Here is a 23,340-nt window from a genome sequence, read left to right as displayed (position 1 = left end):
AAAATCAGTTACACCGCCACTGAAAATATTAGCAAACCAGACAAATGGAACTAAGTATAGCAAGCGACATAAATCATCTCGAGACAGGTTTTCGGCAAGAAACTATTGCTGCTTCCACCCACGAAGGAGAGTGTGCCAAATGGCTTGCGAGTGTCTTGTAGCTATCTGCCAAGCAGGAAGGTGGAAGAGGAAGGGGTATAGATGACGTCACAGTGCTTGAAGAGAATGAACCTGGAGTTTTTCTTCTTTTTCTTTTCTTTTTTTTAACTCGTCACGACCGCAAGTGAACCTTACTATGCAAATACTGTATTACACAGCACCAACCTTTCTTTTGTTTGGCTTCATGACGAACAGGCGCTTTCAGCTGATTAATTCGGTGAAGAGATAGGAATGGGTTGACCTCTCTGTGTGCTGACTAACGTCTGCATACGACGTATATTCTCTCATTCCCAGTGCGATAACCTCGACAATTGCAGGAAGGAAAATGGACTACAGGTAATTAATTGTTGTTGTCATCTCTTACTCATGCTCTTAAATCGCTATTGGCATTAATATTTCCGATGAGACTTGAGACAAGAATGGTGTAGCTACAGTTAACACAGATCACTTCAATTGAAAGTTTGAATATTGTTCTCTATTTTCTAATAATCTAATTTCAGTCTTAAAGTACAGTACTTTTCAAGAGCTGATTTGGTGGTCAAGCGCTTTGAACATTTGCTCTTCAATCTGTTTCATATAATTGTCACCATCGCCGTGATCAATACCGAGACCGAGACGATCTTGTAAAAATCGAGACCTGAACCGTCGAGACTAGATCGAGAAGAAGACAAACTGTGAAATCGAGTCAAGACCGAGGCTTTGTTACGATATTGAAAGATTCACCTATACCAAAAACGTCTTCTTCAGACATACTAAGCAGATATCTACGTGATTATATTTATGTGTATTTTGTTTGTTGTAATTACAAAATCAATCAGTTAGTACCAGTTGTGAATCTAAAATGCATATATGTGTGTGTGTGTGTGTGTATTGAGGATGTGATCCAGTTTTCCAAGGGTTCATAGCGTCGAAACGAGGCGTCAAGCAAAGGAACGTTATTAGGAAAAGTTGAGTGGAAGTTTGTGCGCTGACGCCTTTTATATATTGTTTTGCATGTACTATACATCACGAGGTGCAGTGATTAGTTACACGCCCCAACACCCTCAAAATGTCTTCCAACAACCTCTACAGTTTTTCACAAGGAGTCAATTTTTTAATTTTGGTTCTAAATTTAACCTTTGTCCCCTAAATACGAACTTACACCCCAAAACTGATAATTCTGGATAAACCCTTGTTGAGATAAGATCGAGATTTACCCTTTGAGACCGACAGAACGAGACGGATATTTATAAACGAACATGAAGTCGGGAACGAAAAAGGCATGAGTATAATTCGAGACACGACCGAGACAATCCCAAGTCTTGCATAGGCTCGATACGATTCCTAGCGATCAACCCAAAAGAGTGGAAAAGCGACACTCTACCTCTCTCTTTCTCTCTAGAGGAAGACAAGGTTTTCCAGTCGGTATGGCGTCTGACTGCCACGGGGAAGACCCGGATTTGATTCTTTGGGTGGATGCACGGAGCGACTTTATGGTTCACCCAGCCTCTAATAAAATGGGTTACGTGGGGGCAACCCTTGATTGTAAAATTGACGAAAGTGCGGTGCTGACCACATCACCTGCACAAAATGACCGAGATTGTGAATGTGTGAGGTCATATCCCTTCAATTGACTCCACGGCATGTTGCTATGTACAGGGAGAATGATTTTCAATAGATGTCACTTGCAGTAAAACAATGTGGTTTGAAAAGCAGACGTAAACTACGTAAAATTAAAATAGAAGCGTAGTTTACAAAATCAGTGTAGTCATGGATAGAAAGAATTCAACGTCACATCACTGCCAAGATCAGTGACACCGTAATATCCCAAGAGTTTGTAAGTGTTGTTCTCCCGTCATTGGTAAAGTGAGATCTAATTTACTGAAGCAACCCAGCGCTCCTAAACACCAGATAACACAATTGCAGAGAAGGATCGTGACGTATTGCATGACATATTCAAGCTGGGAACATTAAAGGCAAGCATCTAATTAGTTTCGAGCCCATTTTCCTCTCCTGCAGCAACTTCCAGTCGTGCAATCGGGAAGTCTAATTGCACCGTCGACTTAACCTAAAAAAGAAAATGGAGCAGTCTCATTTGGCTAATTGACTCCGTGTATTTGATGGGGGTTCATACGCAACACAAGAATGCACCCTCCTGAAAATGCATCGAGCAGTATGGTGGCAAGGAATTATGTATTACCGCCAGTAATGCATATTTGCGATGGCACGTTATGATGTGGAAGATGTTAATATATTCAACCGCTAATAACTTAATACCTGTAAGCGGTACAGTACGCATGTAGACCTATATATAAATAACTGTTATTTGTAGTACTGTAAGGAGTGACATTCCCAGAAGGTTCCCAAAAGATAACCACACTTCCACGTAGTACACCCCGGTAATTGCAGGGCTACAGGCTAACGGGGTTCTGGCGTCTCCTTTAGAGCCTCAGCTTTTAATTTAGGTAAGGAAATTTTGGTCCTCGGAGACACGTGTTGATTTTTGCTATGGTAAGACACTTGGCCCAGCATAATGTGACAAGTACAAATAGCCAAAGCGCTGACGCATCCCAAAGTTGTATTTTCATCAATCAAACACTTGTAGTAATGCATTAATACCAAATACTGATTTTAGACTTTGTTCGAAAATTCCAATAACGATATTTTTAAAGAAACCGTTTCCAAATTTTAAACTAATAATGTTAATCACAACTTGGTGTACAGAGTTTAAGAAATACAATGTGACATTAATAAATAAACACTTGTGACAACATTGGTTTTGTACTTTACAAAGTGGTCTAATATGCATAAAACCAGAAGGCCTTGACATGCATACGTACAGTATATACAGCTTTCGAAAAAATCCATACTTTGAAATGCAACATCCGGCGATGAAAATCGGGAACATTATTGAACGTACAACGATTTTGTGACTATTTCTTCTCAAGAGAAATCGATTTATTCAGTGTTATAATCTTTTGTAGCTCAGTTAAGGACTGTGCCTGTTTCGCCATATTTTTTCAGTATTCTGCTTGGTTTCGTGTTTGTGTAAGTACAAAACATGCAATTTGTGGCTATTTCCAATTCCCGAAATTGCACGATATAAAGAAATATATTTTTACCCAAGGACACTAAAGTTTATTTTCGCTATGACTGAAGTAACAGGTATTGTGCGGTCTGACCGTTATGAATTTTCGTGGCATTATTTCAATGCGATTGCAAAACAAAAACTTCTATGGAGAGGATATTGCCAATTCATGTTTTACACCTGTTAGTTCCCTTGGAAAAGTGTGCTGAAACGCAATAAGAAGCCGTTGGCTCCAGCAGTGTTCGGATTGAAAGAGTGGAGTTTAAGAACCTTCTTTTTTTTCAATTTTGAATTGTTTTTATAAGTGATATGATGTCCTTGATAATGTAGTTCAAATCAGTGCAATTGTTTCATTATAACAAACATGTAACATTTCAGGCATCTTGTAGATTTTTAAATGACTATTTGTAGCTAGTTCTAGGTGTTATGTGTAGAATACTCCATGTGTTCGGTGACAGTCGTCTTTCTTATCCTATATTTCCTATACTTGGAATATTACCTGACGACTCAGTATAATCGCCTTTAATACACGTATAGTGTGGGGCGTTACCCCCACACCCCCTATACGCCTTCATGGCGTGGTGCTATGCACAGGGGAACACTTTACCTTTCTTTTTTTATATGTATTTTTTGATTGATTGAGTATTTTTATTGAGTTGGTGTTTTAAGTCAACTTTGTGCACAGTAAGGCTGATCGGGACTGGACCTACGGTTTAACCTATCACTATGTGCCTCCACCGAGTATCGAACCCGGGACCCCTTGATTACAGGGCGACGACATTACCACTGCGCCATCAGGGAGGCACATATATATGTATGGTGTACTTTGTGTCATTATAAATAAAAATTTGTCATAGTCTATATCAGTGTGGGTTTGTCTTGTGTAGTACGTGTGCTGTCTAGTGTGTTTGGGATTGTCTTGTGTAGTAGTTGTGCTGTCTAGTGTGTTTGTGTTTATCTTATGTAGTAGTTATGCTGTCTAATGTATTTCTGTTTGTCTTGTGTAGTATCGGTGATGTGTATGTATGTGTCTTGTGTTGTAGTTGTGCTGTCTAGTATGTTTGTGTAGTAGTTATGCTGTCTAGTATATGTTTGTTTTGTCTTGCGTAGTAGTTGTGCTGTCTAATTTGTTTGTGTTTGTCTTGTGTAGTAGTTGTAGTGTGTAGTTTGCTTATGTTTATATTGTGTAGTAGTTGTGGTGTGCTTGTGTTTATATTGTGTTATAGTTGTGATGTGTTTGTGTATGTCTTGTGTAGTAGTTGTGCTGTCTAATCTGTTTGTGTTTGTCTTGTGTAGTAATTGTGCTATCTAATGAGTTTGTGTTTGTCTTGCGTAGTAGTTCCTCCATTCATATTGGAGGTTAGGCGTAGAGCTGACAACTCTGCACTCTAAAAAAAAATGTCAAGAAACAGCAATATAAGGCCATGGATGTTCCCAAGGTAAAATATTCCGGAGGTAAAATAGTCCCCCGTTCGGATCTCCGGGTGGGGACTACTTTGGGAGGTCCCTGGACTAAGGATAAGATCTACGTTAGGAATAAGGATATTAAATTAGGCACCTGGAATGTTCTAAGCCTTTACCGACCTGGGGCATTTCAGTGTACAGTTAATGAGATAGTTAAGTATAAATTAGATGTAGTAGCTGTCCAGGAAGGTAGGTGGCCAGGAGAAGGGAATTGTAAAACTAAAAATTATACTTTTTTCTATGGTGGTACTGAAAATCATAATTTTGGAACAGGCTTTTTCATAAATACTAGAATTATATCTGCTCTTAAAACAGTAGAATTTATTAATGATAGGATATCATATGCAGTTTTACAGGGTAGGAAGATAAAGATGATAATACTAAAGATGATTTTTATACAGAGTTAGAACAGGTCTTTGATAAATTTTCTCAGTATGATATGAAAATTCTGTTAGGTGACTGTAATGCACAGATTGGCAAAGAAGAGACATTTAAACCCACGATTGGTAAAGAAAGTCTTCATGAATTAAGTAATGATAATGGTATAAGATTGATTACTTTTGCAACCTCAAAGAATTTAATTGTGAAAAGTACCACTTTTAAACATAAAGATATCCATAAATATACCTGGTCTTCTCCAGATGGTAAAACTCATAATCAGATAGATCATATTCTCATTGATAAGAGAAGGCATACTAGTATAATTGACGTTCGTACACATAGAGGTGCTGACTGTGCCAGTGACCATTATTTAGTAATTGCTAAATTAAGAGAAAGACTCTCAGTGATAAATCATAAGCAACAAAATCTAAAAGTTCTAAAATTTGATACAGGAAAGTTTACTGATGAAAGAATTAAGAAAGATTACCAAATTAAACTGTCAAATAGATTTGATGTTTTGCAGGATTTAAATGATGATGAAAATATAAATGAAACAGACGTAAATAAGAATTGGGAGAACATACGTAATGCAATAGAATCAGCAGCTAAAGAAAGTATAGGATACCATAAACCGAGAAAAAGTAAGCCATGGTTTGATAATGAATGTCATAATCTAATAGAAATAAGAAATCAGGGTAGACTTAGGTTGTTAAATAACTCTGATGATACAAATCAAAACAATTATAATAGAATAAAGCGAGAAGTTAACCGCACGTTTAGAAGTAAAAAAAGAGATTACTTGAAAAGCAAAATTAACGAAATTGAAACAAACAGCAAAAATAAAAATATCAGAGATTTATATAAAGGTGTAAATGAGTTTAGAAAGGGGTGGCAACCTAAAGTAAACTTGATAAAAGATAAAGACGGTGATTTTCTAGCTGACCCAAGCGATATTCTAAATAGATGGAAGAACTACTTTAATGACCTTTTAAATGTTCATGTAGGAGATAAATCACAAGTAAATGAAGTCCACACAGCAGAACCTTTAGTTCCAGAACCTAACTTGACTGAAGTTAAAGATGCTATTAAAAGGCTAAAGAATAACAAAGCACCTGGCATTGATTTAATACCAGCTGAGTTAATTAAATATGGTGGAAATTCATTAATATGTCAAATTCATAAATTAACTTGTTTAATATGGAATAAAGAAGAAATCCCTCAACAGTGGAAAGAATCCATAATTGTTCCTGTGTTTAAAAAAGGTGATAAAATGAACTGCAATAATTACCGTGGAATTTCTCTACTCTCAACAACATATAAAATATTATCTAACATTCTTTTAACAAGACTAACTCCATATGCTAATGAAATTATAGGTGATTATCAATGTGGATTTAAACGTAATAGATCAACTACAGATCAAATTTTTCACATCAGACAGACACTTGAAAAAAAGTGGGAATATAATCAAAATTTCCATCAGCTATTAATTGATTTCAAAAAAGCATATGATTCGGTCAAAAGAGATAAATTATATAATATATTAGTAGAGTTTGGAATACCTAAGAAGCTTGTTAGTATGATAAAAATATGCACCAGTGAAACAGAAAGTAAAATTCGTGTGGGTATTAATATGTCTGACAAATTTACAATTCATGATGGGTTAAAACAAGGAGATGCATTATCTCCATTGCTCTTTAATTTTTTCTTAGAATATGCTGTAAGGAAGGTAAAAGAAACTAAAGAAGGACTAAAATTAAATGGTGTGACTCAGTTGTTAGCATATGCAGATGATGTAGACTTACTGGGGGATGATGTGAATACAATTAAGAATAATGCTAAAATATTTTTCGAAACTGCTAAAGAGATAGGTTTGGAAGTTAACAAAGAGAAAACTAAATATATGCTTACAGGCCGAAACCAAGTGTTAGGTAATAATCAAAATCTAATTATTGATAACAACTCGTTTGAACCAGTTTCCAAATTCAAATACTTAGGAGTAATATTAACAAATGAAAATTATATTAAAGAGGAAATAAAAAGCAGGCTTAATTCAGGAAATGCATGTTACTTCTCTCTTCATAAACTTTTGTCTTCTCGTTTAATATCTAAGAAACTAAAAGTTAAAATATACAAAACAGTAATTTTGCCTGTAGTATTATATGGATGTGAAACTTGGTCCCTTACATTGAAAGAGGAACATAAATTGAGAGTATTTGAAAATAAGATCCTTAGGAAAACATTTGGACCTAAAAGGGATGAGGAGACAGGTGAGTGGAGAAGGTTACATAATTTAGAACTACATAATTTGTATTCATGTCCAGATATTATTAGAATAATTAAATCAAGAAGACTTAGGTGGGCAGTCCATGTGGCACGAATGGGAGAGAAAAGAGGAGTTTACAGGATTCTTGTTGGGAAACCTGATGGTAAGAGACCTGTAGGAAGGCCAAGACGAAGATGGAGGGACAACGTTGAGATGGACCTAAGGGAAATCGGTAGGGATGGAAAAGAGTATATAGAACTTGCTCAAGATAGGGAAAGATGGAAGGCCTGTGTTGCTGCAGCGATGAACCTTCGGGTTTAAGAAGGCTAGGGAGTTAGTTAGTTAGTTAGTATGTATATATGTGTATGTATATATGTATATGTGCGTGTGTTCTACTCCATGCACAATGAAACATGCTGTGAAGGGTTATGGGGTGATATGCAGGTAGGGTTCCCGCATTCAGAGTCATAGTCATTTCTGGAATTGGTGTGATCAGTACCACGCTTCGAACGCCTTTATTTCAGGTACCCATTTACTAGAGGTTGGGCGAACTTGGAGCTTCCATGCAGGGTAATTGAATTCAAGTATCCCGCGTAGCAGTAAAGTACCCTACCGATTTTTTTCTTAAATATAAAAGGAAAAGCCTTAAGCGTCAGTTACCCTTGTCATTCACTTTCTCATCTTTTAATACCAACTTGACTTAACTTTCCATTTGTTTTCATTGCAGACAGACAAGCACGAGCATACACGTTTTATCAAGGACTGATAAGGCCCTACTGTGCGCACTCCGTCATGGAGGTGTCGACCCGACTTCAACCCCCCCCCCCCCACCCAACTACAGACTTTGAAAAGAAATAGAAAGAAAAATCCTTCCTCTAATATACATATACCGTATATATATATATATATATATATATTCCTACTTCTATTCTACATTCAATTCCAACACTAGTCCAAGACAAGAACACGGGCAGGCAAAGCATGGATGCGTATTGTTTGTTCCCTTTTCGATCCCTTCATTCATTCCCATAGTTGCGATTAACAGAGAGAAAGTAAACAATTAAATACTACACAACAATGACAACAATGAAAACATTTAGTAGTTATCAACTTAACCAAAACACTTAATTCTGTTGCGTTAACGTTAGTAATATAATTACTTAATTCATGAAAGTCAATAAAGTTTGTAATCAAGGGATCCCGGGTTCGATACCCGGTGGAGGCACATAGTGGTTCGGATCCCACTTTAAACTGTAGGTCCAGTTCCGATTAGCTTTACTGTGCATAAAGTGGACTTAAAACACCAATTCAATCAATCAATCAATAAAGTTCAATAGAAAAAATACCAGTTTGGAGCTGATTGTTATGCAACGGGACAAACATTCGTGGGAATAAAAAAAAAATAGGTTAAATAGAGAAGCAGCGAATGTATTCCCATTACATCCGTTCCCACCCAAAACTATGCTTCTTCCGTTTGAACATTTTCCAGGTTATTATAATTGTAAGTTCTTGTATGTACAGTCACCGGCAATATAAATGGGACACTTAGATTCTGAAATACTCGCTTCCCTGCAAGGCGTTATGTGTGTTGCCTAACTTTACGGCGACCAATACATTTTAATAGCAAATTTGCAATGGCAACTTCTACCACTGCCGTAGATTTAGGCAACACACATAACTTCTTGCAGGTAAGCAATTATTTCAGGATCTAGGTGTTCCATTTTTATTGCCGGTGACTGTACGTACAGTAGAACGCACAATTATAACTCGGCAAATTGTCAATGTCTATTTTCACTAATTTATCTCTTTCATCGTACGTGATTATAAGGAACATATGTTTACGTATGCTTGTGGAAAAGTTGTCAATCGATTATATTTGGCGTTTTCTTTGAGTTTCTGTAGCTCTCTTTGGGTAAAAGCCAGGGTGCGAAATCCTAGGGGGATTCCTCCCCACCAACAATCTTGGCCTCAACGCCCCCCCACTAAACTTTTCCGGGGGGGGAGTTTTTGATACGACAAACAAGAAATCAGGAATTACTTTTAATTTCAAATATACTTTACTAAGAATAATATCGAAAACACACACAAATTAGTGTGGTTGTGGGTGTTCAATGCTTCTCTCTCTCAAGAGATCTAATCAATATCTATATCAATATGCACAATAAAAGTAAAACAAGAATGCAAGACAGTAATAACTATGAAATCTAATTGATTTACATTAACATGAAGCAAGAACAAAATAAAAACTTACATATAATAAAACAACTTAAACTATTTCATGATTTATTAACATCTTTAACCAGTTAGTAAAGAAATTAGTTTGCCAGTTTATAATATCTAATATAGGTATATAAAAGTAACAAATTTATTTATTTATTTGCAATTAATAATAATAACAATATATTTTTAATTCAGTATTTTTTACTTTTAATAACATTATAAATATGTATATCGTATAATTTATACATATGCTTGTCTGGAGGGTGGTTGTAGATTAATATATTTCTCCCCCCCACCAGTCTTCAATGATTTCGCACCCTGGGTAAAACAAAGAGAGTAAGCATGGTCATGGACAATTTGCTTGGTAATACTTACGCAACGCACTCTACAGTTACGGACACAATCCATTAGTGGCTATTCAATAACAAGCAGAGCCAATATGCATCAGTTTCATGCCTTTGGCTAATCTTCAGCTGCCCCAACCATAAATATTCGACTTTCTCTTCTTTCTTTAATTCCTTCTTTCTCCTTTCCTTCTCTCTTCACTTCCTTCCTTCTTCCTTCCTTCCTTCTTCCCTTCCTTCTTTCCGTCTTTCTTTCTTTCATTGCTTATTTCATATTTCAATAATAATAATTGATTACTACAAGTTAAAAATTCCTCATGTTACTTGAGGAGTAATACATTTTTCCTCTCATATTTTCTCTTGCTTGAGTTGCCTACTACTGGTATTGCTGAACAAGCTCAGTAATAACTATTTAGCCTCCCTTTAAGCTCCTGAAATTTCTTTCTACTGGGCAATTGCGTGGGCCCGCTGTTTTTACCGCATGATTTTTTGATAGCTTCGACGAGGCTAAAGTGGTTTGCACAAGGCCAGCTGAGAGCTCGTTTCGCTTTGATGTAAGATTCATGATCCTCGAAAGAGGAAAATTGCCTTTCTTCAATGAAACAATGTATATCGTGGAAGAAAATATATTTTAGAGGGTTAAGCATGACCCTGATATTATCCCGATTAATAAGAATATTGGGGTCGGGATGAAAAAATCTACAACACTTCTTGAATCTCGTTTTGAGTTTCTAATCAGCGCACTATTCACCAAGATGTCCATGACGATTTCATAATGGGCAGCATTATTCTCGGGCGTCGAAAACAGGGGAACAGAGGGATGTACAACTGTGTATGTACGCTTCATTACAGGGAAAGCCAAGAGTATTTTTAGTCGTGCTAATTTGCGTGTCTCTCCAGTCGGCAAACTGCACTATTGCACTGCAATTGCATAGTGAGATGTATAAAAATTATTCATCACCATTTTCATTTATTTTTCTCGCACTTCCTATGCGGCACGTATCCAGAAATATATTTCGTGAGGGGGTCCAATCCAAGTGTTTCAGAGATAATAACAATAACATAAATGTTTATTATCAATATGTTATATAATTTATAGATCTATTCATAATATGTAAATTAATAAATATTGTTGTTGTCCGGACTCATCTAAATATGTCCATGCTTTCTACGTGATTTTAAGGAATAGAATTTTCCTGATAGTGATGTAGATGTTACTGCTTCATTGCAGTTTTGATTCAGATCGATAAGCTATCAATAATTGTAACCAGTAGCTTTTCTTATGCGGTTTATCCAGCTAGAGCCTTCGTGAAATGTCCTCATTTAAATATAATAATTATAGGATACTTGTTCCTAAAAGGGCTGATCTATGTGCTCTAAAATAGCAAATTTTGCACATAACTACGTACTAAGTTTTAGATTTTCTCTAGATGTATTTCAAAGGCACTTTCCCGAAATTTATATGATCAGAGATAAATCAGAAACATTAACATGAACCCGTGAAATATTGCAATATTTTTTCTAAGCAAACATGTTGTGTATTTAAGCAATGCGGTTACAGATGCCATATAATGACGTTTCTGGACAGGGCACGATGGTGTTTAGCGCAGCGTAGCAGAAAAAGAGAAGGAAAGTCCCCTTAGTTACAACTGGCTGACGGACCTTGACGGAAGGGCACTTTATTTTCAGTTTTCCTGATGGGTGCTCTATAGCAAAAACTACTTTCGAAATGCTAGACTGAAGTGTGTTTTCGATGTTCAAATTAAAGGGAATATGGTGGAAGTTGGATCCCAACTAGATGCCGTCGAATGAACTGTTTTCAGTGTTCATCACGAAATGGACACCGTTATGCTTCGAATCCATTTTATTTTCAGGTACAGTTATGTTTCAAATGCATTTTATGTCCTGTACGAAAACAAAAGGCAATAGTCAATGAATACAGAACACGCAATGTGCCATACACATGGTTCTCTTGAACCGATTCTGCACACACACACTCACACACACACATATATATTCATATACACACTGATTAAAAGTTCTGATTTGTTTCAGAATGTGCTCTTCATGACGTGTCGATGACAGATAGCTATCAAACCGTTCCTTCTGTTCCATAAACGATCGCTACATTTACAGGCAATGAGAGGGTGTCAGAGGGAAGGCAGTGGTTATAGTGTTCTCTCGATATTCGCTGTTATTCTTTAGTTGCTCTCAGCTAATAGCTATCCTCCTTTCCCTGCACGTGACTTGTGAGGAATCCTATTGGTTAATTTGAATAACAAATGTTCCGCAGGAATCTTGCTCGCAAGAATATAATGAGTGTGATATAGCTATCCCTCTCAATTAAGTTATGCAAAAGGTAAATATAGCTATGGACGAACTGAGTCAATAAGCAAGCAACCACTTCTCACAGATCATGTGGTTTTGTTTATGTTGACTTTGTTCTTTCCGTGGACGGTATTATAGTGGTTTCGAAACCGACTGCCCTTTCACAAAAATACAGGGTATGTAAAAAGTCTGTTAACACTTATGGAATGAGCATCTGCATGCTATTTTCATTTATTGTTCTCGATATTTCTCGCATTATTTGTGTAAATAATAATGTGTAAGGTCTCAACCTGTTATCAACACACAATAGGAAACGATCGAAAAAAAATATAATTCGAAATTCGTCCCATATAGGTGCTAAGAATTTACTACATACTATATTTGGGCTTTTGGTCGTACAATGAATAGACAAAATACGCGTTAGTTTGCCTGATTTTGAAACGTTCCATAGACAAGATCAGGAACAAATCGCAATTTTTTTTACAGATAATATCATCGTGCACTCTAAAAGTGTATGCTATGTTTTATATATGTGCGTGTGTGAATTCTTGTTTATAATACATCATCTGAAAGGAGGATAATTCTACATCAAGTCATCTAAAATGAGTATTGTACTTTTTGTCCGCAAACGTTCTGTGTGCTATTGGTCATGTAACCGTCCGTGTCATATAATCCATCCGCCTTCATGGCCAAACGCGTTCATCTTTCACTGTCACCTCTCAAGGTTGTGGGTTCGAATTCCGATCTGGGCAGTAAGGTAAAGTTCCGCGTGCATGTAGCACCGTGCCATGAGGCACATTTAGGGGATGGGGGGTAGGGCCCCACACATTCTCGATCTCGGCCATTTTGAAATTGATGTAATCAGCACCACGCTCCGGCCGCCTTTACCCCCCCCCACACCTAGGTACCCATTGATTTGAGGCTGTATGAGCCCCAGATGCGTGATGCGGGGACAAGGCCGGAAAAAATCCGACCTTAAATCACTCATCCTGGGAATCGAACCTAAGTCTCTCGCGTGGCAGTCAGACGACTCTGGGCAGTACTTCTCTCTAATCCATCCAATCACCATCCATCCTCAACTTCGAGTTAAAGGAAAGCGAGAGTAACCGAAAGTAAATTTGCCTTGCAACCCTAAAACAAGCAAAAGCGTTGAACGCCACCTGTGCCCTTACATCCATGGCAAATGCCATTCCACGGTCGCGTAGACTTGTCTCAGCCTATTGATCGCGCCGTTTTCTGGCATGCCGAACATCGACAACTGTCCCCCCTGCCACAAATCCTTGCGCTAGTTTGCCTCCCGCTGCATTCTTTACATGCCTGGACCGTGACCTACTTACGACCGCAAAAACTCAGATTTTCCCACTAATAAAAAGATCCCCTTTCCAATAATAAACTTTCGCTCTTATTATAAAATTCCCATTCTATTATAAAAAATATTTTTGTTATAAATGTGATTTCATGTAATTGATTTGGGTTATTTCTGCTTTTCTGCCACTTTTTGGCTAATCGCGAAGGTAAGGATGAATGATGATATAATGAAATTTATAAAGGAACACTCACAAAAGAACACCTCCGTCTAGGCAGGTATTCGAACTCTCGACCCTTGGCGTTGTAGCACGCTGAAGTTGGCTAGGTTTTACATAAACATTTCCGGATTTGTTATGAAATTTCTTGTCCTCCTTTGAATTTTTGTTTTTAAGTCCACTTTATGCTCAGATAGGCTAATCGGGACTAGACCTACATTTAAAGTGTGATCCGAACCTCTATGTTCCTCCACCGGATATCGAACCCGGGAGCCTTTGATAACAAGACAACATCATTGTTCTTCTCCTGTAAACGTCTTCCTTGCGACAGCGGAGAAACTCAATTTTGTAAAGAAGATAATCCGTTCTTATTAAAAGAACCGCTTCGATATGATTTTACATATTGGTAAAATAGTCCCCCATTCGGATCTCCGGGAGGGGACTACTTTGAGAGGTCCCTGGACTAAGGATAAGATCTACATTAGGAATAAGGATATTAAATTAGGCACCTGGAATGTTCTGAGCCTTTACCGACCAGGGGAATTTTGGTGTACAGTTAATGAGATAGTTAAGTATAAATTAGATGTAGTAGCTGTCCAGGAAGTTAGGTGGCCAGGAGAAGGGAATTGTAAAACTAAAAATTATACTTTTTTCTATGGTGGTACTGAAAATCATAATTTTGGAACAGGCTTCTTCATAAATAATAGAATTATCTCTGCTCTTAAAACAGTAGAATTTATTAATGATAGGATATCATATGCAGTTTTACAGGGTAGGTGGGGTAAAATTAATTTAATAAACATACATGCACCAACGGAAGATAAAGATGATAATACTAAAGATGATTTTTATACAGAGTTAGAACAGGTCTTTGATAAATTTACCCAGTATGACATGACAATTCTGTTAGGTGACTGTAATGCACATTGGTAAAGAAGAGACATTCACACTCACGATTGGTAAAGAAAGTCTTCATGAATTAAGTAATGATAATGGTATAAGATTAATTACTTTTGCAACCTCAAAGAATTTAATTTTGAAAAGTATCACTTCTAAACATAAATATATCCATAAATATACCTGGTCCTCTCCAGATGATGAAACTCATAATCAGATAGATAATATTCTCATTCATAACAGAAGACATACTAGTATAATTGATGTTCGTTCACATAGAGGTGCTGACTGTGCCAGTGACCATTATTTAGTAATTGCTAAATTAAGAGAAAGACTCGCAATGATAAATCATAATCAACAAAATCTAAAAGTTCTAAAATTTAATACAGGAAAATTTGCTGATGAAAGAATTAAGAAAGATTACAAAATTAAACTGTCAAATAGATTTGATGTTTTGCAGGATTTAAATGATCATGAAAATATAAATGAAACAGACGTAAATAAGAATTGGGAACACATACGTAATGTAATAGAATCAGCAGCTAAAAAAAGTATAGGATACCATAAACTAAGAATAAAGTAAGCCATGGTTTGATAATGAATGTCATAATCTAATAGAAATAAGAAATCAGGCTAGACTTAGGTGGTTAAATAACTCTGATGATAAAAATCTAAGCAATTATAATAAAATAAAGCCACAAGTTAACCGCACGTTTAGAAGTAAAAAAAGAGATTACTTGAAAAGCAAAATTAACGAAATTGAAACAAACAGCAAAAACAAAAATATCAGAAATTTATTTAAAGGTGTAAATGAATTTAGAAAGGGGTAGCAACCTAAAGTAAATTTGATAAAAGATAAAGATGGTGATTTTCTAGCTGGCCCAAGCGATATTTTAAATAGATGGAAGAACTACTTTAATGACCTCTTAAATGTTCATGTAGGAGATAAATCAGAAGTAAATGAAGTTCACACAGCACAACCTTTAGTTCCAGAACCTAACTTGACTGAAGTTAAAGATGCTATTAAAAGGCTAAAGAATAACAAAGCACCTGGCATTGATTTAATACCAGCTGAGTTCATTAAATATGGTGGAAATTCGTTAATATGTCAATTTCATAAATTAATTTGTTTAATATGGAATAAAAAATAAATTCCTCAACAATGGAAAGAATCCATAATTGTTCCTGTGTTTAAAAAAGGTGATAAAATGAACTGCAATAATTACCGTGGAATTTCTCTACTCTCAACAACATATAAAATATTATCTAACATTCTTTTAACAAAACTAACCCCATATGCTAATGAAATTATAGGTGGATTTAAACGTAACAGATCAACAACAGATCAAATTTTTCACATCAGACAGACACTTGAGAAAAAGTGGGAATATAATCAAAATGTCCATCACCTATTCATTGATTTCAAAAAAGCATATGATTCGGTCAAAAGAGATAAATTATATAATATATTAGTAGAGTTTGGAATACCTAAGAAGCTTGTTAATATGATAAAAGTATGTACGAGTGAAACAGAAAGTAAAATTCGTGTGGATATTAATATGTCTGACAAATTTACAATTCATGATGGGTTAAAACAAGGAGATGTGTTATCTCCATTGCTCTTTAACTTTGCCTTAGAATACGCAGTTAGGAAGGTAAAAGAAACTAACGGAGGACTAAAATTAAACGGTGTGACTCAACTGTTAGCATATGCAGATGATGTAGACTTATTAGGGGATGATATAAATACAATTAAGAATAATGCTAAAATATTTTTCAAAACAGGTAAAGAGATAGGTTTGGAAGTTAACAAAGAGAAAACTAAATATATGCTTACAGGCCGAAACCAAGTGTTAGGTAATAATCAAAATCTAATTATTGATAACAACTCGTTTGAACCAGTTTCCAAATTCAAATACTTAGGAGTAATATTAACAAATGAAAATTATATTAAAGAGGAAATAAAAAGTAGGCTTAATTCAGGAAATTCATGTTACTTCTCTCTTCATAAACTTTTGTCGTCTGGTTTAATTATCTAAGAGACTAAAAATTAAAATATACAAAACAGTAATTTTGCCTGTTGTATTATATGGATGCGAAACTTGGTCCCTTACATTGAAAGAGGAACATAAATTGAGAGTATTTGAAAATAAGATCCTTAGGAAAATATTTGGACCTAAAAGGGATGAGGAGACAGGTGAGTGGAGAAGGTTACATAATTTAGAACTACATAATTTGTATTGAAGTCCAGATATTATTAGAATGCTTAAATCGAGAAGACTTAGGTGGGCAGGCCATGTGGCACGAATGGGAGAGGAAAGAAGGGTTTACAGGATTCTTGTTGGGAAACCTGATGGTAAGAGACATGTAGGAAGGCCAAGACGAAGCTGGAGGGATAACGTTGAAATGGACCTAATGGAAATCGGTAGGGTTGGGAAAGAGTATATAGATCTTGCTCAGGATAGGGATAGATAGAAGGCCTGTGTTGCTGCAGCCATGAACCTTCGGGTTTAAGAAGGGTAGAGAGTTAGTTAGTAAGTTTCGATATGAAAATTTTCATCCAATGTCAGTTATTTTAACCTAATAACTTTAAAAAATCAATCAACAACGGACAATAACGTATTTGGATACCTCCCCGATACTGCAGTCAATTTGTAATCGAGGTGTCCCGTGTTCAATTCGACATCCCTGGTGGCCAGTGGTAGCGTAGTTTCCTTTTAATCAAGGGGAGGCACATAGTGGTTCGGATCCCACTTTAAACTGTAGATCCAGTCCCGATTAGCCTTACCGTGCATAAAGTGGACTGAAAACGCCAAATCAACCAAGCAAGCAACCAACCGTGTTCATTTCCATGTTCAGGAACATTGCACGGCGGTTCGGAGTCCACTTTAAACTGTAAGCGTATTTGCATGAAGTGCACTTAAGCAGACTTGAGAAACCTCGCCGGCGCATAAAGTGGACTTCAAACAAAATGTCTAAGTACTTGTAAAATGTCCCCAGAAAAGTGAGCTGCATCTTTTCGTCGGTTTAGTGGTGATATATGTAGCAACTTTATTATGGTTGTTTTTCCGAGTGTTGATGAATTTATGACTGTTGTACTTCAAATAATTGTGCTAAATGAATCGGTGAAGAATGCCTACAAACAATGTAAATCAATGTAAAAAATTAAATCAGTTTCCGTCTTCTAGTAAAAGGTTCAATGTTTAGTGGAGGAATCTTCCGTCACAAGTATAAGATATAATATAGTCGAGTCATGTAGTGGTAGAACATCCAACAACACACATACAAAATGTATTATGTTGTTCTTTAACACGTTGTCCTGCAGACCAAATCATTCTTCGCTCACAGATAACCTGAGAAGTATGGAACCCCGCTAAGCATGACTGTTGTGCGGGTTGCATAACATTTCTTTCTCTATTTCACATACTAAATCATTACTTCTTGAATGTTATTGTTCGAAATCACGAACGAGTATTTAGCACAGCTTCTCTGTTAAAATTTTACACATACACACACACACACACACCTTGGTTGCGAATCTGAAGTAACAACTGGCAGTGTTGTTAGCCTTGCTTCCTAACTTGTGGCAAGAGTTATGCTTTCTATTTTCAACAAATAGTTCTCTCGAAAAGCGCTGAGAAACCTGAGTATATGTAGCTGGGTGTATATATATACGATTAATACAGTTACTCAAAATGTTGTTCGTACATATGAAGTGTGAGAAGTAAGCGAAAGCAAAAATTACAATAAGCCTTAGTACATTAGATATTATCCCTACATGTAGTTATAACACACATAGTGATATATTTACAACCGTTTGTTCCCCGATAAACTTTTTTAATAACGAAAAACATACATTTTAATTTAAGCAAGCTAATTTTATGTCACATTTCTGTTCGTACACTTGCAATAAAAACAGAAAAAGAAACTTAAAAATGTTACAAAATGAGACAGTTTAATAGCCAGATCCATAACCCTTGGCCTTAACAACTGCTGGGCATCTACTGTGCATAGAAGCGACCAAGGTCTTGCAGATGTCTGGCCTGATTCCCTTCCACTCTAAAGCGAATCTGAACTTCGAACTAGTGTTTTTAACTGCTTTGGTACATTCAAAATCAACCAGTCCCTGTTGAGTTGAACAGTATGTTTCCTCTCGTTATCCTGCTGGAATGTGAACACTCGTGGCAACCCCATTTGCTGGGTACTTCTTTTCACGTTATTCAGCCCATACAGCCCCTTGGAGTTCGGATTAAAAACAGTCCACTGTATCATTACAGACATGTTTGTCAATGATTCCTCCAAGACTTGCATTTTCCCAACTCCTTCAGTCGACGTACAGGCCCAGATGACCATGTTTTACCGTAGGCGTTGTATTGGCAACCTTGTTCTACGGATTTGCCTTCCTCTGGTCACGCCATCTGATCCGTGCAGGTTTATTTTGGTTTAATCGGACAAGATCACGTTGTCCCAAAGCTTCTGATCCTTTTGTAAATGGTCTGTAGCAAATCCGGCGTTTGCCCTGTACGAACAACATTGTGAGTAACTGTATATCGTGAGAAATTAATAGTGATAGGACATATCGCCCTTACTTGTTACAATTTGCAGATTGTCCCCAAAGCAATGAATCAAATTAAAAATCCTTGACTGGCTTTTACGTGTCCGTGTAAGTATGAGAGAGTGACAAGCATAAGTAGAAAGAATAGTAGCAATGAAATTTTAAAAGGAACCTAAATGTCAATGAATATAACTGTTGCAATAGGCAAAACACATGCACACACACACACACACACACACACACACACACACACACACACACACACACACACACACACACACACACACAGAAAAAAGAGAGAAATAATCTCTTTGACCGTAGAGCTAGTGGAAAAACGGATATATATTTCTTGTTTGCGTATTGTTGTGAGACTGTAAGATAGCTGCAAGGGTTTTCAAACTATCATCATAACCGATACAAGCCGCCTCAGTGGAGGTGCACGTTCAGCGATCGACTCACGATCTTGTCGAAGGTTTTAGGTTCTAGTTTTGGTCCGAGCATGGTTGTTACGTTTTTTCCCTTTTATAAGAGTCATCATTTCGCCATTCATTCTTTTATATGTGCAGAAGAGCGCTATAAAATAAGCAAAATACAAAATCATGGTCACAAAAATATACAGTGCGTTCTTACTGTAGTACTGTTTCCCTTGAGTTTTCGTTTTAAGTCCACTTGATGCACAGAGGGCTAATCAGCACTAGACCTGCGGTTTAAAGTGGGATCCGAATCACTACGAGTATGTGCCTCCACCGGGATTGAACCCGGGACTCCTTGATTACAAAGCGACGAAGTTACCAGTACGCCATTGGGGAGGCACAGGTAATGTTTCCTAACTATACTAATAGAAAATACAATTTACGGCTATGACTTACCAAGGGTGGTGATCAGCGAAACTGCGAAGAGCAACGAACCAGCGTAGCTCCAGATGGTGCCCTCACCAACGTACCCGTGGCTCACTTGTTCCAAGAGCATCGTCTCGTGCCTGGCAAAGTATTCCTCGATCTTCCCGCACCAGACAGGCTCGTGGGGGACAACCTGCCTCAGCTCGGTCGCCAGATTGACGACCAGGGTCCTCTGGAGCCGTCGAAGCTCGCTCCCGAGGCTCTGCTCCTGAGGACCTTCCAGGAAGTGGAACGCCCCCGCTCCAAGAAGGGTCCAGGCGAGGATCAGGCAGGCGAGTCCGCACTGGGAGCTCAGGATGCGTCCGACGAGGCACAGGTTCCCCGCGCGGGTCTTGCACTCCGGCAGGAACCTGAGGTGGTAGAGAGGCGGCGTCACCTGGACGCCCTTGGAACGCGTCTTCCACGTTGTCGACGACGGAAGAGGCGGCCTCGCCGGCGACGATTCCAAGCTGGCGATCGCCGTCTCCGCGAACCGGACCGTCTTCTTGCTGTTCCTCTCCCGTGGTCCGTAGCATCGTGGAAGCGAATGCTCCTGGATGTACCCGTCCAGGCTCCTGACGCTGGAGAATCTCGGATCGTCGTCATCTTTAGGGCCGATTCCGAAACCGTCGCGGTGCTTGGCGTGGGGAAGGTGCTTGCTGGAAACCGTCACGACGACTTCCGTCTTGCAGTTGTTGCCGCACGACTCTTCGTAGCCGCCCCTGCCGAGGTGTTCGCGCTGCTTCAGGTAGAGTCCATCGTCGTGCCCTCCTCGCAAAGACTCTATCGGGCTGGGGCTGTTCACAGGAGACGGGTACGGATACAGTGAAGGTACGACCGGAGGAATCGCGTACAGTCTTTCCGCCGCGGTCCGACGCATGCGAAGATGGCTGTTATGCTCGAGGTCCAAACACTAACACAGTGGACTGAGACGCATGGTGCATTGACACCGAGGTTTTCTTCTTGCTGAAAGGAAGGATGCGATCAAGGCACTGACTCTGATGCACGCAAGCTCTTTCGGTTTGTTTCCCTTTGATAAGCAAGGAGAAGACCTCTTCACTGGAGCTTGCAAGCTCTTGTCAACTTTGCCTCAGCTTCCCGCTTCTGAAGCGGTGGGCTGGGAAATGACTGTGTCATTAGCATCTTTACTTGCTGAAGATGAGGCGAAATGGTACTCTCTAGAGAAACAGACCGAGTACCTTTCTATTTGAGTCTACAATAATGTAGTTAATGACATGTGCCCCGAGATACTGTAATTATTGTCATGTTCACTGTGTGTCAACAGCGTGTCTCTTGATTACAGTTTAGGTATGCTGAAACCTGTAGATATGAACAAGTCATATAAATTGTACCTTTCCTTCATTTAATTTCTGCTTCAATTTGCTTAGAACCAAAACATCAATATTTCTCTCACGTTTTGTATGTCACACTAAAATCTTAGTTTTTATGTGTTCTTGTTTGTCTACAGCGTTATTTACTATACCCGTATACACGCTTAATGTTGATTGCATGCACTATAGCGCTGGTTTTAGCTTTCTTGCGAGGCAAGAAACATTTCTCACCGCAGTTCAATGTCATTTGGTACGGACACTTACTGATTCTAGAAGCATATTAACACATGGTCGCTGCTAACAACTTCAATTAACAGATCTAATATTCGCCATGTTTTGCCATTACGAGACGAGGCTCGTATACCGTCGAGAATGTCGGCGAGTAACATTTCGTTACTAGGCCAGTTCCGTCGGAAAACATAGCGACCGAAAACAACCGCATCGTTACGAAGTAGCGAAATCAGCGCACCATAAAAAAAAAGGCACTAAACCATTTGATCATATGGACGTGTGAGATTCACGGGACGACACAACATATCGGAGAGAGGGGTACTAATGCGAAATTCACACGTTGTCTTGAGACGTTAATGTCGCAGAGCGTAACGTATTCAAGAGCGTATTTGGAGTGTCACTTAACACTAGATTATGCCAGATTATTTTCTGTATTTTCCTGCGTCGTGATCACTGTATGGGATATCTTGATTCACTGCACAGGTGACAATCTTGAACGCATCCCCACACACCGTTTTGAGGTTTGCTTGGTTCATGAGAAATCTGAACAACTCACATGACACACGCACACGGAGGGAGTGTCGCCCAAGGTCCCGGACACCGGAGACCTTGAAAAAATAAATCATGCAGCGACGAGTCTGATAGGAAGCTTATGACCTCGTTTGACCTGGTTTTCCGCACATCACCCTTGCCTGCTTCCCCATCGCTACGTCTTCTTGACCCACTCGCACTCGGCACGCACCGCGCTGCGGAGAGTTCCTCGGCGAATGGTGACGTCACGGAGTCCAGGGTGCGCGACGGTTTCCGGCGCAGGCAGATCAATGCAGCCGACCGGTTGCGGAGGAACGCAGAGTCCTGGGATCGGCTCTTGGACGTCCATTTCCTTCCCCCCCCCCGTGCCTGATTGAATTGCCTCTCACCTGAATAGGTGTGACTTCTGTGTTCGCAATGTGGTTTTCTTTCCTTCCTTTAAAAATATGCTGATTTTAGCACTGAGCCGCACGATGTTGAAAACAGGGAAACACGACACCGTGTTTCCCCCGCAACCCATAGACATTGATTGATTGATTTGGTTTATTTTACTTCGCTTTTCTGCCACCTTTGGCTAATCACGAAGATGAGGATGAGTGATGATATGATTAAATTGATGAAGTGACACTCAGAACGAACACCCATGCCCAGACCGGGATTCGAATCCGGGACCCCTGGCCTCAAAGCGTGCTGTGCAGCTGTGCTACCCACTTCGTCAAGGAGGTCGGCAAAATCTAGTAACAGTTTCATCAAATACAGTAATATCAATCTTTCGGTAAATTTACCGACTTGTTATTTCTATAAATAGCCTGTAATTTAAAACAAAATTTCACCATTTTGTTACTTTCTTTGTACAAAAAAGGGAACATAGATGTACAATTCAAGTACCCTGGTTTTGTAAAAACAATTGTCTCAATACGTAGTTTCTACCTCTAAGGCTAGCGTCGTCGTCTTGTAATCAAGGGGTCCCGGGTTCGATACCCAGTGGAGATACATAGTGGTTCGGATCCCACTTTAAACTGTAGGTCCAGTCCCGATTAGCCTTACTGTGCATAAAGTGGACTTAAAACATCAAATCAATGCATCGATCAATCTACTTCTAAGGCAAGTAGTGTTGCCCACGGGACGAGACGGGATAGGCTTTTAAAAATTCGAGACGAGACGA

At 38.4% G+C, this 23,340-nt stretch overlaps 1 protein-coding gene across 1 annotated transcript in view; it reads right to left on the bottom strand.

Moving 5' to 3' along the window:
• Positions 1-22,115, bottom strand: part of LOC145985368 (uncharacterized) — a 36,352-nt gene extending 14,237 nt beyond the window's left edge. Inside the window, exon 1 of the mRNA XM_083119315.1 lies at positions 20,074-22,115. Within this exon, the coding sequence (XP_082975441.1) occupies positions 20,074-20,962 (889 nt within the window). The 5' untranslated portion in view covers positions 20,963-22,115. The remainder of the gene's footprint in view (positions 1-20,073) is intronic.
• Between the last annotated feature and the right edge of the window lie 1,225 nt (positions 22,116-23,340).

Source organism: Lepisma saccharinum, chromosome 3 (genome assembly GCF_977018435.1).
Source record: "Lepisma saccharinum chromosome 3, izLepSacc3.1, whole genome shotgun sequence".
Taxonomy (NCBI): Eukaryota; Metazoa; Arthropoda; class Insecta; order Zygentoma; family Lepismatidae; genus Lepisma; species Lepisma saccharinum.
The sequence above is the reverse complement of the archived record's forward strand: the minus strand, read 5'-3'. Positions and strand labels throughout refer to the sequence as shown.